General features: G+C 36.0%; 1 protein-coding gene across 1 annotated transcript in view; it reads left to right on the forward strand.

Moving 5' to 3' along the window:
- The window catches only part of PTPRQ (protein tyrosine phosphatase receptor type Q), a 108,704-nt gene that overhangs the window by 21,103 nt on the left and 70,607 nt on the right, over window positions 1–16,994 (forward strand). Inside the window, exons 10-18 of the mRNA XM_059816157.1 lie at window positions 783–993; window positions 2,759–2,911; window positions 3,022–3,201; window positions 3,996–4,103; window positions 6,572–6,853; window positions 8,461–8,643; window positions 9,344–9,445; window positions 11,844–11,964; window positions 15,707–15,867. Of these exons, the coding sequence (XP_059672140.1) occupies window positions 783–993; window positions 2,759–2,911; window positions 3,022–3,201; window positions 3,996–4,103; window positions 6,572–6,853; window positions 8,461–8,643; window positions 9,344–9,445; window positions 11,844–11,964; window positions 15,707–15,867 (1,501 nt within the window). The remainder of the gene's footprint in view (window positions 1–782; window positions 994–2,758; window positions 2,912–3,021; window positions 3,202–3,995; window positions 4,104–6,571; window positions 6,854–8,460; window positions 8,644–9,343; window positions 9,446–11,843; window positions 11,965–15,706; window positions 15,868–16,994) is intronic.

A 16,994-nucleotide genomic window follows, 5' to 3' on the forward strand; every position in this document is an offset into this window, starting at 1 on the left:
AGAAGGGGCATAATGATCTAGTGCTTACACACTATTTTGTACCTATGCTCTAGCCTCTCTCTCTTTTCTCTTCTGCTTTTGTTGTTCCTCTCTTTGTAGTTCTTGATCCCCTTATATCTACTGCCATCCCTTTCCAACATTCATCTTTTGCCCCTTCTGTACTGTTGACCTCTATATCACTTACCTCCCTTTCACTCTCCCTTTTCACATGCATACTCCCTTATTTTCCCTCTCCCCTTTGTTTCATTAGCTTCTGTTTTTCTCCCTCTCCCCTTATTCCCTCTCAGCTATCTATTCAACCTGTTATTCCTTTTCTTCAGGGCCTAACAGGGGAATCTGAAGCCCTCTTGTTTTCAGTGCCTGCAACCCTGTTTGAGAACATGCTTAGTACAAATGGAATCTCTCAAGCTCAAACATGTGTCTATTCAATATAACTTCAAGGATATAGCATTAAAGTTAAAGGCCTTGCTCTAAAATTGCCACTTTACTATAAAAACCATATTTTAAGAAATTAAAAAAAAAAGAATGTGGCATTTGTTTAAAAAATAAAAATTAATAAAAGGTTGTAGGCTAGTGGCAGCTGAGCTTTTTCTTGAGAAATATTGTATTTTGCAAAGTTAATTATTGCAATGAAAAGTAATGTTTGTATGCCAACATTTATATAGTGTTTGTGTATATATGCACAAATATACAAACACTATTTATATATTATATATAAATTTAATTAAATAATTTAGTGATGACAAGGTTTGTGATTTATTTTTATATTTCTAACTTTTTAGTATTTGATTGATTCTTTGGAACCATATGTGATATATGAAAACATCAAACCTTCTCCCACTTGGAATTCAATGGAAACAGCCAATGAATTATATGAAGGTTCAGCTGAAATGTTTCCCAGCATTCAGACAGCTTCCCCAGTAATATTTACAAGTATATCTGGTGATAATTTGCCTGCTATAAGTGGAGCTGCAGAATTACATTCTGCTTTGGGTAAGATATTTTAGGATATTTTTCTACCTGCTCCTTTGTTCTGAAGGACCCTCATCACTGTCCCAGATACGATCTTTAGCACATGGTTCAAGCAAATTATGAATGGGTCATTTGCTGGAGTCGGATTTTTTTACTACCAAATAACCTTCTGAAGCAAATGGGAATGCCACACAGGCAGGAACTAGCCCCTTGTCACCCAGCTGACCTTCTTCCTAGTGAAAGGAGCACCCGAAAGCCATCAGCCAAGCTGCATAGACAATCAGTTATTACAGTTGCCAAAGCAGGTGTGATTGTCAGGGATTAACATTTCCCCAGGCCCTTCAGAGACCTGGATTTTTCTAAGCCTTTTGACTAATAGGTTTTCAAATGTCAGCGAAGGTAAATAGGTCAAAAAGTTACAACTTTGCTATATGGGTGACAAACAGGTGGAGATGACCCCATGACATAGTGATGTCATTAGTGTGTACACTTGTTCTGTATTATCAATGGACCAGCATTTCTTTACCAAGTATGGATATTTACAAGTCATTAAGCAGGTCTCAATTGATGGGCAGGGACTTAAAATACCACTGTAAATTTTTACAGTGAGGGTTTTGAACAGTAGGCAGAAAGTAAAGTTTTTACTTTTTGATTTCTTTTTAATTAAAGTCACTGAATTCCTCCATATACACCAGTATCTAAGACCAGAATTTAATCCATTAGTTTAAACTACAGTGAATCTTTTCTGTACTGTATTAATCCTGAAGAATCTTCTTTGTCATACAGAGAAACATACAGTGCTTTAAATGTGAATCTTTTTACAGCCTCATTCAGCTTGAGGTATTGAGTTGCTGAAAGATGTCTGTGTTGCTGAAAAATTCATTTCAGACAGCGTCTATTGTAATCTAGCACATGATAATTATTTTATAGTAGTTATTACAGTAGCTAAAGTTGTTGATGGCCAAATTTTCAGTAGGACCTGCTGATTTTTACATGCCTCCATTTTAATGCTGGTCTTTGAAAACTCTGAGCCTGATACTCAGTTACGTGAGGCACCCACATTTTTTCATGTTGCAGTGGCATTATGGCAGCTTTGTAACAGGTGATTTTGACTAGCATAGTTGGATTACTCCTGACTTTGTATCTTATTGCAGATGCACCAGAAATATGCATATGTTGTGTCTTCTTCATTCTGCTGACCACAACTCTTCCACTAAAAAATAACAGTGTGAAGGGATCCATGAGGGGAGCCATTTCAAATATAGTTATTATAGCGCAGTTAGGAGGGCAAGGAAGAGGGAATCTGTCTTTCTCAATTAAAAAAAATTAAAAACAAAACCAAAAGCCCCAATAACCTAGGAGCCATGGTTCTGAAGTCACTGGGGAGACTAGGCCATCTACAAGCCTTTTCTGAGTTCCTAGGAGATTTCTTTCAAATTTTTTTTGGAGATAGCTGTTAGTATAAACCTCATGTTTTTAGTTCTCGCCTGTTCATTCTTTCACCTATATCAATCTATCCATTACTCCTACTGTCTGAATTCTATACTTCATACAAGACCTCTGAAAAGCAGAGAGGATTGTACGCATGAAAGTGGACCTATAATAGCCTCTCTTTGATTGAGTTAAGAGACAGAGTGTAAACTTTTCTTTATATTTTTTTAATTGCCATGAAAGTTAATTCTTTTGCAATAAAATAGTTCTAGGTCACCATGTCAAAGTGAGTTTAGAATGCAAAAGAAAAAAAAAAAGAGTTTATGAGTAACTATTTCTCTCCATTTAATCACAGGTAATCAGTATGCCATTAACATTTTGGCTGAAGAACTGTCATATGTTATAAAGGGCCTTGTACCTTTCACAGACTACACAATCAGTGTGTCTGCTTTCACTGCTGTTGGAGAAGGGCCACCATCAGTTCTCACAGTCAGGACACGTGAACAAGGTAAAATATAACTCTGATGGAAGTTAACATACATGACTTCCTTCACTGAACATTTTAATTTTTTAAATAATTTATTTGCTTATTGTTATATTTTTCTGTTTTTGTTTAAGTTCCAAGCTCAGTACAAAATATATCTTACAAGAATATTAGCTCCTCCTCTGTTTTGCTATATTGGGATCCTCCAGCAAACCCCAATGGGAAAATCATTCATTATACTGTTTATGCAATGGAACTGGATACAAAAAGAGCATTCCACACAATAACTTCAGACAACAGCTTACTTATGACAGGTACAGTGTCATTTAATTAAAAAAAATTGCAAATATGTTATAAAAATTAATTTTTCCAGCTTTATGTACTGTAGCCATTTGCAAGGTAGATGGACCAAATCTCCCCTATCCACTCACATCCACATACACACAACACAATTGCATATAAAAGCAAGGTTGGAACACTACTGCCGGATTTGTCTACTGTGGAGGGGTATGTAGGGAATGTGAGATGGGAGGAGAGAACTAGATAAGACTAGTAGTAATTTGTGAAATGTACTAAGTAGTAATTTGTGAGATGGATTTCTCATTGGAAGTTTTTCCTCAGCCTCTTCTTTCCACATAGAAAAATGTTCCTAAATTATCAATTCTTTTTCAGACTTGAATTTTTTTCACAGTATTTGTCTGACATTAATAATAATTTTCTTCTTTGAAGGTGATAGTTTTGATAGTAATTGGAGAAAATGCATTCCTCATGAGGTTTCAGACATTTATTTATGCTAATCAGAGAAATGCATATAGAATAAAAACACATATTTGGATGTACCCATACACATCCTTTGTTTTGACAAATAAATTCTTAAAGCTATTTACAGGGTTGAAGCTGGTTGACTTACTTAAAAATCTATTGATTTGACTGAGTGCCTATTTGGCTTTCCCCAAATAAATGGTATTATACATATTCTGTGTTTTAGGTGACAAATGTGCATCAAAAACTCTAAGAACAGTAACTATTTTTATAGTTTTATAAGTAGCTATGAAGGAAAAATTATGTTTAAGTCAACAGTCAAGATTTGTTTACTTAATCTTTTTAGGTTTAAAAAAGTACACAAATTATAAAATGAGAGTCACAGCCTCTACAACAATTGGAGAAAGTGCTTTGTCTGAAGAGAATGATGTTTTTGTGAGAACCCCTGAAGATGGTAAATACATTGTTTGCAGTGATGATTTGATTTCTGTACTGAAGTTTGTACTTCTTCAGATGACTGGATGCATACATAAGGAGGGGAAGAAAGTGTACAAATAAAATCAATGTTTGTTGAAATTATCAGTCATTGACTTCATTCAGCCCATTTTTAGGTAGGTGCTAGAAATAATGATGGAAGCTGCAGCATGACCAGCAATCAAATGGGAAGAAAGCTGCAGAGCTGAGGTTCCTTCGCTGAAAATAGTGTGTTCCTAGACCCCATCTAAACCATAATCTTTGGGACTCCAGCTTCTCTCTTTTTTTTTTTTTTTTAATGTGATCATATGGAAATTAGGTTCGTTTTGAAGCATCTGGAAATGGCAGCCTTCAACAATTCAGAAGCTACAGTACTGTCTATAAGCAGAGCTGCTGATAAAGTGAGGGGTTTTTTATACTGAATTATATTATATGCAGTTGTTTTTATACAGGTTTGGGGCTTTATTAATTTTAAGACTCATCAATAGTTTTAATGTAGGGTATAATACTACCTTATGAAGATTTCTGGATCTACCTTGCTTGCTTGCAAGGCAGTCCCCAACCATGAAGGTACAGGAGCAGTACCTGGATTTTACCGTTGCAAAGAGAACACAGGAATTTGATTTACAGACCAGAGTCATGAGTATTAAACTTTAATCTTTTCTCATTTATATCAGCTTTTTATTTTCACAGGTTTCAGAAAGCTATTTCTAGTTTTTACCAAAGTAATAAAGAGGGTAACTGTCCAGTTGTCATTTATCTCTCTCATTGCCAAATATGCTACAATACAGGAAGAATAATTAAGTGGGAATAAAAGAAAGCAAAGGATTACAGGAATAAAAATTATGTGGATTTATGAAGCTTAGATGATTTGAATATCCAACCAACCAAAATATCAAATAAGACAGTGAAACTTAAAGTGCTTGTAAATTTTTTAAAAAGTTGCTTGCTTCTATGCTGTTAGTTTGTTTGCAGAGGAAAGGCATATCACAAGAACAGAAAATTACCTACCTAAATATCTTTTTCTCTGAAAGTTTACAATTCCCTGCCTCTGAGCATGACAGAAATTTGTTCAGAGTGGAATTTCAGGCCAACAGTTCGTCCATTGGTAAGAGATGCCCACAAGCCTAGATGAAACTATTGAGAAAGCCAGCAATAATTCCCACCTTTTTACAAGGCTATGTGTAATTACTCTTGTCTTATTATTCTTGTTCTTCAGTTTTTCTGAGCTAATTCAAGTTGAGATTCATGCCAATCTAGGAGTGAAAACATGTTTGACTCTTGATTAGTTGAAAAGAGTGATAACTCCAAATAAAAGATTCACTACATCTGTCTTAGATAAGTTATGTTAGGATGGAAGATACTAGGCTGTGGCATTTGAATATTGTTTCATGCTAGATAAATTACAAAATGCATTTCAATTGAAAATTAAACTTCTTTACATGGGAAATATCCATGTGGTCAGTCCTGCCATCCAGAGTGGTGATCTGTTACAGCTAACACTTTTCATTTGTGGGCTCAGAAATCAGGAAAGAAAATGGTTTGTGAGACCTTTAAGCCAAGAAAATTCAAGATGAATTCTGAAATATCTTTATACAGGTATCTGAATCACATAATCCTGGTTCTTATTACAGTCTTTCAAAATTTTATAGACAGATTATTTCAGGGGTGAAGTGATGAAGCCTTCAGAGGAATCAAGGTTGACATTCAGAGCTGATTTTATTCATAAGTGCAGCGCACTCACTCCTTCAACACTTCCGTGTGTTATTAGCTCACTGCATTCACAAGAAATCGTATGTTGCTGGTAGATTTAGCCAACACACTACCGTGGAGCTGGACTTTTTGTGCATGACCTTCACACTGATGCATGCAGGATTTACACTAGGTTCTTCACGGTCATCAATTAGAAGCTGTATCAGTAAACTAAAGGGAATTTAGTTACAGTGCATACAGTCCCTTTCCTGGTTCAATGGTTAGTTGAGTGAAATAAGAGGGGTGGTTATTTAAGAAGAAAGCAGTAAGACAGCATTCAGACAAAATTAAAGAACTTGAATTCCAGGAAGCCAGTGAGAGGATTTGAAGGATCAGTCTACATGAGAGCAGTAGAGAGAAGAGATTTTTTCTTAATAGATGCCGTTTTGGATAGATTTGTAAGTGGATGAGAAAAGAAATTCCAGAAAAGCTAAAGTGTCTGGGATGCAACAAGATGCCCAGTTTTATTAGTGAAAAAGAAGAAATACAGAAATTAACCAAGATAAAAAGTGATAAAGCTTTGAGAAGGAGAGTGAGTGACTGTAGCCCTTTTGGTACAGTTAGCTATGCATATTGCTACAGTAACCTTCAGGATATCTGTAAGTTAGGATCCAATAGGTTTATGAGATCAGTCCTATATTAAATTAATTGAAAGTCTTAGAAGTTGTTTTTTTCTCTTTGATTTCTGTATTGCAGAACCAGACTCCCCACCCCAAAATGTAGAGTTAATAAATGTAACTGCAACAGAAGTAAACCTGAGATGGTTACCACCTGAGCAGCCTAATGGTCTCATAACTCACTATGAGGTTCTGTACAGTGATTCCTATGATTTATTTATCAAAAATGCTTCCTCTACAAGTATATCGCTAGGTGAAATGAAGCCATATACTCTCTACAACATCTCTGTAAGGGCGTTCACCAGACTTGGCCATGGGAATCAGTCATCTTTGCCACTTCTGGTGAGAACTTCTGAAACTGGTGAGTATAAAGATGTAAATTTTCCACAATCAGCTGCTTTATGGTGATGTGTGATGCCCAGGAGATCAGTTTAAATGATTTTCAAAGTGTGTGTTTGCTTTGCAAAGCAGTAAATTTGAACCCTGTTGAACCCTAAGTTTGAGCATTTTGAGTGAAACACAACTTATAATGGGCTGGTGTGTTTGAAGTGCTCTTGGGAGTTCTCTGTTACTGTTCTACCATGAAACTAAGGAGAATTGTGGGCTGATTTCACTGCCTTTCATGGCATTTATTCCCTTTCTGGATATTGCTTAAGCAGAAATTATTTATACTTTTGAATGTGGAGTTTCATCAAACATCAGTACTTTTATAAGAATGTTTAGGGCATCCTGAAGCATACCCATGCCTTACTTGACCTTTTGGGCAAATTGTGCTGTCATTGTATGATTATGATTTTCTGGAATAAGATATATTATGCTGTCAGACCAGTTTGGATAATGGAAAACATACTTGTGTATTTGTTTGGGGAGAGACACCTGCACACAAAACCCAATTGTCATGACACAGCAAAGGCCAGCTGCTCCCTAAGGGATGGGGGGCCAAGAGCTGAGGGGGTCCCTGGGCCAGCAGGGCAGGGGCCTCACTAGCCAGGACTTATCCCACCAACCACCAGTGAAGGGAGCAGGGCAGGTCTGGAGGTGGCAGCCAGGGGCAGCCTGGAGTCCAGATTGACAAGCACTCCGCAGTGACGAGGCAGGTCTGAGGTCGAGCCAGGAAAGTGGGTTAGCAGGTTCAGTGACACTAACCAAGTCAGGCACAGCTCAGTGACAGCTGGGAAGGTCTGTAGCGATGGGGCCAAGCTGAGGTCAGGCTGCGACATCAGGCTGCAAGTCAGGGACTAGATCAGTCCATGGCCAAGCACAGCTATGGCAGCAATGCAGCAGGACATGTAGCTCAAACAGGGACAAAACATGAGAGCCCCAGCTGAAAGCAGCTCCCAGAGGCCAGTGGTCAACCCTGGCTGCAGCCTCACTGCAGCATTGCCTGGGAGCATATCACCAGTGAGGAGGACGCAGCTCTTGGCTATACTATCGCTAAGCTGGCCCTGAGGCCCAGCAGCCAAACTTCCAGGAGGGAGGGTGCTTTCAGGGTCCTTACAGCAGTATGTTAGGTTCCCTTTGTTTTTCCATACAAGTATTCATACAGTTTGTATAGATTACCCAGGGAAAAGGAGGAAAATGCAGGTTGCTGATATAAAGTGTGAATTATGGCAGTACAACATGGAAAATCTCCTAACAATAGCTGACTTGGAGGATTGCAGTGATAGTTATGGGGTGTTAGAAGGAAAGTTTAGTGTCATGCTCCAGATTTTTTTATCTATCTGGCATGTTAAGGTGATTTCCATCAATTATTTTTTTTGAAGAATGACCTGTACCCTGTTACAGTGCATGTCTGTCATATGTTTTTGATCTTCCAATTCAGCTTCCTTTAAAATTTATTTTGTACAAAAAATCAGATAAAAATCAAAATGTTTACAATGTGTTTCATTTCAACCAGTTTAAGAAAATGCTTAACAAATCAATGAAACTGACTGGAATCTTCTATGAGTCTAAATTTTTGTCTTCTAGTTCCTGATTCTGCACCAGAAAACATAACCTATAGGAACATCTCATCCATGGAAATTGAATTATCTTTTTTTCCACCATCCATTCCCAATGGAATCATACAGACTTACACAATATATCTCAAGAGGACTAATGGAACCGAGCAAAGAGTCATAAACACTACTCTTCTGATGCTACGTATTACAGGCCAGTGTATAGTGATCTGGAACTTACGGCAACTGTAAATTGTTCTGAGAAGGGATCAGCAGACTGATGCAGATCAATTAGTTCATTGGTTGGGCATGATCCTTCTTGTCCTTACATAAAGTTACATGCTGCCTGTCCTGAGAAGTAGCCTGTTGTGTCCTGCAGTAATGTGGTGGAAGGGGCCACAATTGGTATTGGTATAGAGTCTAATATATATCTCATTGCATTTTAGATGTTTAAAGTACAAGGAACTTCAACAGATTTCTTTGCATATCTATTGCCATAACAAAGTAAACACTGAAGTTACCTACATACCTTTATAATCTTATTCTGGATGAAAAGAAATACTTCCCTTTTCACTCATCTTTGCATCTTTGTCTATGTTCTATCATTATTACTGAGGCATGACACAGCAGTTAATGCTGTTAGCTCAGTAAATTTTCGGAGTACAGGCAAGGGCGAACTGTAAAGCATTCTAGGAATGTGAAGTATAAACTGGTAATGAGGGCTTTGCTCCTTCTTTTGTTCATGAAGAATACTTTGTGTTCAAGTTTTCCTAATGCTTATTTCAGTCTCTAAAGGCACAGATCAGTGTAAATGATGGGCCTATTCAGCACTTCAAAACTACTTATGGTCCATTAAAAAAAGCTAATTTGGCCCACTGAATGCTTGGTTTACTGAATTCTTCTTCTTTATTTAGATTTAAAGAAATATACAGAATATACTGTAGAAGTGTCTGCTAGTACCACAATGGGGGAGGGCCTTTGTAGTGCACCTCTGCATATATTGACTGATGAAGATGGTAAGTCAGAACAGAAGTTGCAATGTATCATTGTCTGCCTATAGTCTTAAACTAATCTTACACTTCATGTCAGTGTAGGTTTTATATACTTTTTTTTTAATTATATCTTGGTATTGATATCTGTATCTATCTATCTACACACAAACATACACATCTATCTATCTATCTGTCTGTCTGTCTGTTATTTAATATATTTATCAGTACAAGCTATGTGAATTGGCACAAGTGCTGTGCATGGACATTTGGTCTTACCAGTATCTTATGAATTCAAAGAATCTTAATTTACTAATAAAATTTTAACCTAATACAGCACATGGTAGAATTAAATACTGTGTTTGGTTCTGCAGACATGTGAGAGAGAAAAGGAGAAAGGGAAAACCACCAAAAGGCAGCTTGAATGGTCCAGGGGCATTTCTGGTTCTTTTGTTTGGAGATTTTTTGATTCTTCTAAACAGATGCATGTACAGATTCACATATATAGATGTAAAATTATTAGTATTATGAAAATGCTCAAAACCCATTATCTGTAGTACTGGACTTCCAAATTGAGCAGGGGAGTGTTCTGCATTGCAGGCTGAGGGTAGAACACAGTCATTGCATCCCCTGCTAATTAGCACAGTAGGTCACAAATCAGCAGAGGAACCTTAAAATGATATTTGTACTCAATTTAGTTGTAGGAAGTTATTATTGGTCCCCTATGTAGTTTCTGGAGGGGGAATCCTGAAAAAAATTCAAAGCAGAATCTTAACTTAGGTGCTGTGAATCGCATTTTGGAGGAACCTCTGTCTGTTCCTCTCTGTTGCTTAGGGAGGAAGTCTCTGGGAACCTAGACTAAAGCAGCATTGACACAAACATCCCACCAGCCGTTCCCAAATTAAGTCTGTTTTCATGTCTTAGGGAGCACTGACTTGCCTAAGATCCAGCTTTTCATGATAACAGAGCTTTGCAAATCTCCAGGATGTTGATGGGCTTACATTCACACTGTCAGTAATAAACCTTTGCTCAAAAGTAATTTGCTGGAGCACACTGGTAACAGCCGATTTGGATAAATCCGTCTTTTGCATAGAGCATTTTTATTTAGAGCAAAGTAGATTCTGTTCTTCAGCAAAAAATATCCTCCAAATAGGAACTGTAGAATGAACTAGGCATGCGAAAAAGACATGACATTCACAGTATGAGAGATCTTTTATTATATAGCCACTGAGGATAATATAACAAGTAAAACACTACATACAGCTGTCACCATTTTTCGCTAGTAAATACAGACATTCACTGAATTCAGTGAACCTTTGTTCATGAAAAATATTTTTTTCTTAAATGTACGGAGTTCTAAAACCTTTATGCCAGCTTTTGAGATAGTGAAAGAAGGAACAACAACTGAAAACAAACAATATTTATAATACACCACATGTTCTTTATTCACAGGAACACAGTGTTCCAAGGTTCAGACCAAATGTTTCATAGATTTGCTAATAGCTATGCTCATATTCTCAATTTTCATGCATGACTAAAGCTATGACCTGAATTTTTAGTGCATGATGCTCTTTGTTTTAATTTGAGAAAAACAAATGTAATTCTAATATTACTTCATAGTGGTACATATATCCGTGAATCAAGATGAAGAAAAAAATTTACTTCTCAATAACATGCTAATACAAAGTGGTATATGCATATATGGGTATATTTTTCCTCAGCAATATTTATATTAACTTTAGAATGAAATCAAACATGGTCTAACATTTTCATTTACTTGTGTTGTTTCCCTACACAGTTGTGATATGGTGTCATGTAGAGTTCATCTTAAAATGAATTTTAGGGGTCTCAGTAAATGCCTCTCTTTATATTTGCCCTTGTGACATGTTAAATATATGACTGTGGTCTTATTTGATGGAGTGAATAGATTTTACCGCTGCCTAGTATCCCACATTTTAATCATCTCTCAATGCCATGCTTATCCATTTTTCCACCTTTTGGTGCTTTGTATAATTCTTTACAGCACCTCTTTTTCCTCAGGGGAACTATTTTGCTGTATTTTACATGTGTTCATACCTATAAAGCTTTTGCTTTTATTGGAAGGGAAAAAAAAAAATTGCAGCAATGTACTTGGACAGTAGGTGAATCACTGTGACCTACCCGTTGCTCTGTTTTCTCATGAAGTACTTTTTCCACTGAATCACAGAAACAGATGTTCTAACACCACCATGCAAAATCTTCTTTTATCATCTGTCAGAAAAAGGAAAAGAAGCTGCGCCTTAACGTTAGTTGATGGATACTGTACCGGTGTAGTACAAAGTTCACTTTCCATCACAAATAATTAAAAACCTATTTAAGGATGCTGCGTATCCCATCTATCTTAGCTATTTAACAAGATGTTGTGTCCTGTTCTCTCATTTTATAGCTCCGAGTTCTCCTCCAGAATCCCTCTCTGTAAAACAGTTGTCGGGTGTCACTGTGAAGTTGTCATGGAAACCTCCACTGGAGCCAAATGGAATTATCCTCTATTACACAGTTTACGTCTGGTAAGATTTTCTGGAAGTAGTTCTGAGGATAAATATCAATCTGTAACCTATCAAGAATGTTAGGTTTTTCTTCCACTATCTGTTGATTACACATTTTTGGAGAACAGATATTCATCCAGCACTTAAAATACTAGCCTTTTGTATATACAAATTCACCTATAATGTAGTAGCTAAAAAACTGGGGTATTAAATACTTTATAAGGATTTTCAGCATTTTTCTAAAGGTTATGTTATGGTAAATGAATTCAAATTTTAATTAGAACATGGTGACTATTTTATTGTATTCTGATGAGGCCTATTGTAAGGCAGGGCACAAGCCTATGCTAAATTGTCAAGGAGATTTGAAATAGGCTTAAAATAGAGAAATATTGCCTCCTTTTGTAGAAAGTGTGTAAGAGCAATGTTAAGAGTCTTCGTATGTGCTATCAGTTATCTCTACTGTTATATTTTGTATTTATTATATTCATAACAAACAAGTATTTTTAACAGATATTTTTAATTTACTGTGGTTTCATTTTTTATCTATCCTTTCTTTTTCCCTGATTTTTTTTTTTTTCTGTCATCCCTCCTGGGATCTTTTTTCACCTTTAAAAAGGAGTTTTGTCACTTTAAAACTTGCAGCTTCTATCCTATTGTTTGGATACCATAGTTTGGTCTAGTGATGTGGCGTCTCTTCAAAGATCTATGTATAACTTCTACTGGGAGTGAAAAGATTTTGTTATTTATCACTTTTAATACATTGCATTTATGCTGCAGCATTTTATTGCCACTACTAAGGTGCAGGAATCAAATGCTAACCTGCACCTTATGAGATGTGAACCAGATGTGCAAATCAGCAGTCGTTATAAACACACTACTATTGAGCTTATATTTATTATTTTAATGTTACTTGACAGGTTTGGGGTAGGGTTTGGCCTCAGTTCCTATTGAATCTTTTTTAAATTATAACTTCTAGTTAAGTAGGTGATAAAGTGAATAGGAGTGAGCTCCTTTCCAGAAAAGTTAAATTTGGCTTGTTATTTCTACTGTATTGGCCAGGTCTGGTGCTCTTTAACCACAAAAAACATTAAATTAAAGACTGTCCTCTAGCTACAAAAGAGTTACTTCACAATAAGGGTTATGGTTTTGATATAGGCTGCATTCAAAGACTTTGAATTTATACAACTTTTCATCCTCATATTGCCTTAAAGCTTACTGCTTTTATTATGACAGATGAGTTAGTAAGAATTATTTTTTTAAAACTGTTAATTGATCCATCTTTCTAAATATTTGAATTAAGCAACCACATAACTTTTTGCAGTAAGTCTTTTCCTTTTTCCTTCCATATTCTCCTTGCTCTGTCTTATCTGTCCGTACTATGCCATATCTAAAATTAGAGAGGCATTAGGTATCATCTTGAGGCAAGGACTTTAGAGGAAAACTCCTGTTGCCTTCAAAGGGGCCACAATTTCACTCCTTCCTTGGAGGTTTTTTTTGGGGGCAGGGGGAAGGAGGGGAATTTTAAGTATTTAACAGAATTGTCTATACATTTTCATAAAATGCATGGCAGGGTGAGGTTTGACAAGGCAAACTGCCGTGCTATAGTTGCTGCTTTTGGGAGGCATTCAATGTATTTTGGGGGAGATTTTTAATCCCAGAGCTTCTCAATAAAGCAGAAAGAGGAAGGTTAATACAGATGTTAAATAAATGTTCCTTATCTTAAATATATTGCAACAGTTATAGAGAATTTTGTAACCTTTCTTTAATGGATTGGGAACAAGAATCCACAACTACTAGAATAGAAACGGTAATATCTGCAATGTTTTCATTATTTTTATCTTTCATGGAATTTGTCACAGGACAGGTGGGTTTGGGTGCTGGAGGTAGCAAAGCAACTTTCTGCGTGCCTTGAGTCTGCAAACTCATACTCCCCAAGTCTGCAATTTTAGAGTATTAAAGGCATATTAAGAAAATTGCTGAACTTCCGTACAGCTACTGTCTTTTGGCATTATCCTGTTCAGCAATTTTTTGTGAGATAATTACTGACTAGATCTACTAAGAGGTACAGATTTTTAAGAAAATATGGTACCTGTCTTTGTCAAGTGAAAGTATGCAATTTCTCGGAACCTCTTTTGTCTGGTTTCTGGAAAGATCTCATTTAAAACTTACTATTATTGTTCTTCATTAAAATTCCTTGGCTTAGCTTATTCTGCTAGGTTCTTTCTTTCTCATTGTCTGTGAAGATTGCACTCACTTCGATCAGTGTTTTCTTATTATTTTGATTGCAATCTCAGTTGTTTCTAAACAGAAAATCAACTTTTCTTGAATCACCCTAAGCTTTTATTGTTCTTCCTAACTATGCCTGATTGTGGAAATGTTTTTTGGCAAGTAAGATGTTATAAGAATGCAATTACTCAGGCTAGAAATCTTTGCAGCACTAAGCTGTGGATTTTCTTCTTTCTTAAATTATAACCAGCTACGTTTTTCCATACTAAGAATATATTGGGCAAAGATCCAAGAAAAGATGTCTTTTCTTTGTATAGAATTCTAAACTGCAGCTGCAACCTTTTGTATCTCTTTAGTGACTATTCAAAATGTCAGAAGTTTGGGAAAAATGTTGTTAACTTTCTTTGTTACCAAGAGCATTTCCCATATCAAGAGACATTCCACTCAAAATCTGAAAGGGATGGGAAGAATTTAGTTTTTTCATTCTCACATATTTTCTCATTCCAATTGTTTGTTAATGTAACTTTATTTTAGGAGTATCAGATGGTGATCTTTGCTAATTGGACATTCATTCATTTATCAAAGGATGAAAATCAGTGCATCTAATAATTTTGAATCAGCCTTCCCCTTTTTTTTAGAATTAGAACTCATTCTCTTGTTTGTGAAGAGCTCCACAGTGACTCCTGGATCAAGATATTTGATTTTACTTGTCAAATTATCATCCCTGTATGAAATCCCATTAAAGACACAGGGCACCCACTCATACAGAAATCTTTGCAGGAATAGAACATTAGCTAGCTTTTTATCCTGCTATTTTTTTCATAAAAGATTAAGTTAATTTAATGAGGAATAGCAAACTTTTTGAATTCATGTTAGTTATTTCTGTATCTTATTTTACTTTCTGATAATCATTTCATACCTTTGCTAATACCAGCGTTTTATTAATGTTACATCTTATAGTCTTTCTAGGCGGGTTTTGACCTGACTAGAGTTCCAGCCTGATCCCCTGCTACATTCCACCAGAATTAACTCAGCACCAGCTAATTCCTGTTCCATATCATCTTCTATTATTCCATTTATAACTTCAGCCTTCTGACCAATTTCACAGAGTCACAGTAGGGCATGATCCCTGCTATAATCTTTTTATATTTCGCTATTCCTGTCCAGGGAGACAGTTTAGTTATGCCCTACTGTGTCCTTCCCAAGGGTACCACATAGCCATATGATAGCAGTTACTAGATGGACATGCTCCTCCTTGATATTCCATATAATCATTGCCTTTGCTGATGTAATTTACAAATATATTTCTCTGGGGTTTTGGTATCTTTTTAAAAAGCAAAATGAAGAGCTCTATTGTGATGCAACAGTACAAAGTTGAGCTTTTCAACATAGAACACAGTTGTCCCAGCCTTTTTTTAAAGCCTAGAATATTTGTATTTACCACAATATTGCATGTTTCAATTTTATATTGTATGCCACAGTTGTATGCATACAGAAATGGTATGTATAGATAATTAATAAAATACCTTTTCTTTAGGAATAAAATGTCAAAAAGGAGTGTTAATGTAACAGAAACATCATTGCAGTTCACAGACCTGGAAAATAACTGTGAGTATAGAGCTTACTTAACAGCAAGTACAAGATTTGGAGATGGCAACAAAAAAAGTGATATTATAACATTCAGAACTTCTGAAGGAGGTAAGCTTATATATGGTACGAATCTTTAATTTCATTCAGCCTTAAATTTCTGTCAGCCTCATTTAAGTTAATAAAGCTACTGATGTATAAGTGGCATTTGACTGGTCAAGAAGAGACATTCTACCTGTCTGTGTGTACCTCTGTCTTTGTGTGTACACATATCTATGGCTCTATAAAATTATGATGGGTATTTCTGTTAATTTACTGAGCAAAACTTTGCATTTCCCTTCAAGGCAGGTAAGATTAAAATAATTTAATTTTAAAATTTGAAATAAATCAGATTAGTTTTATAATATATTTTAATAGCTCTTTGCTTTATCTTGCTGTGACACAACTTCTGATAGGGAAAATACTCTTTAGAGTCTCTCTCACAAGTCTGAAATGGTTTTAATTTGAAAGTTAAATCTTTAAGTGTACACTGATTTGTTTATTTTATTTTAATGATTTTATACTTCCAACATGGCAGATTACTTTTATAAATTATCATACTATATACTGTGCTTTGAAAGTCATTCAGTTTATTTATTATTTCTGGTTTTCCCATCAATTATATTGCTACGATCTGTTCCAAAATGGGTAGTATGCAGGCATATTTCAGAATCATCCTGCATAGATAAACTGACTTCCCAACACACAGTCACTGGCAGGATTCGTGTCTATCCAAGCCATCCCTGAAAAGACTGTCTAACTCATCAGGTTGTAGGTATTCCCAGTCTTTGCTATTGAAGCTGTTATGGAAACATGAACTGACTTTTTAGGGCAGGATTTTTAGGGACTAATTCTGGAGTTCCCTCTCCCATTAATATTTTAGTATTTTATACAAACTAGATCGGCACAAAGCAAGACAGACATGGTAACTTACTGTGTTCAGTACACTACTGCATGTTGTGTAGAGCACTTTCTTGGATGGCGAGAAATATGGATTTGAATTCTCTTAAGCTGACTTAAGGAACTGAATTTGAGTCTCCTACATCACTGTGCTACTGAGAAGGACCGTATGCTACTATTCTTTACAGGGTAGGAGGAGTGGCTAATTGAAGAAGACTTACAGAGTCCTTCCTGCACTTTTAATAGGCTGAGGAAAGAGGAAAAAACAGAAATTATCATACTCTCCAAGCTTAAGTATC

Source organism: Gavia stellata, chromosome 4, assembly GCF_030936135.1.
Source record: "Gavia stellata isolate bGavSte3 chromosome 4, bGavSte3.hap2, whole genome shotgun sequence".
In the NCBI taxonomy this organism is placed as follows: domain Eukaryota; kingdom Metazoa; phylum Chordata; class Aves; order Gaviiformes; family Gaviidae; genus Gavia; species Gavia stellata.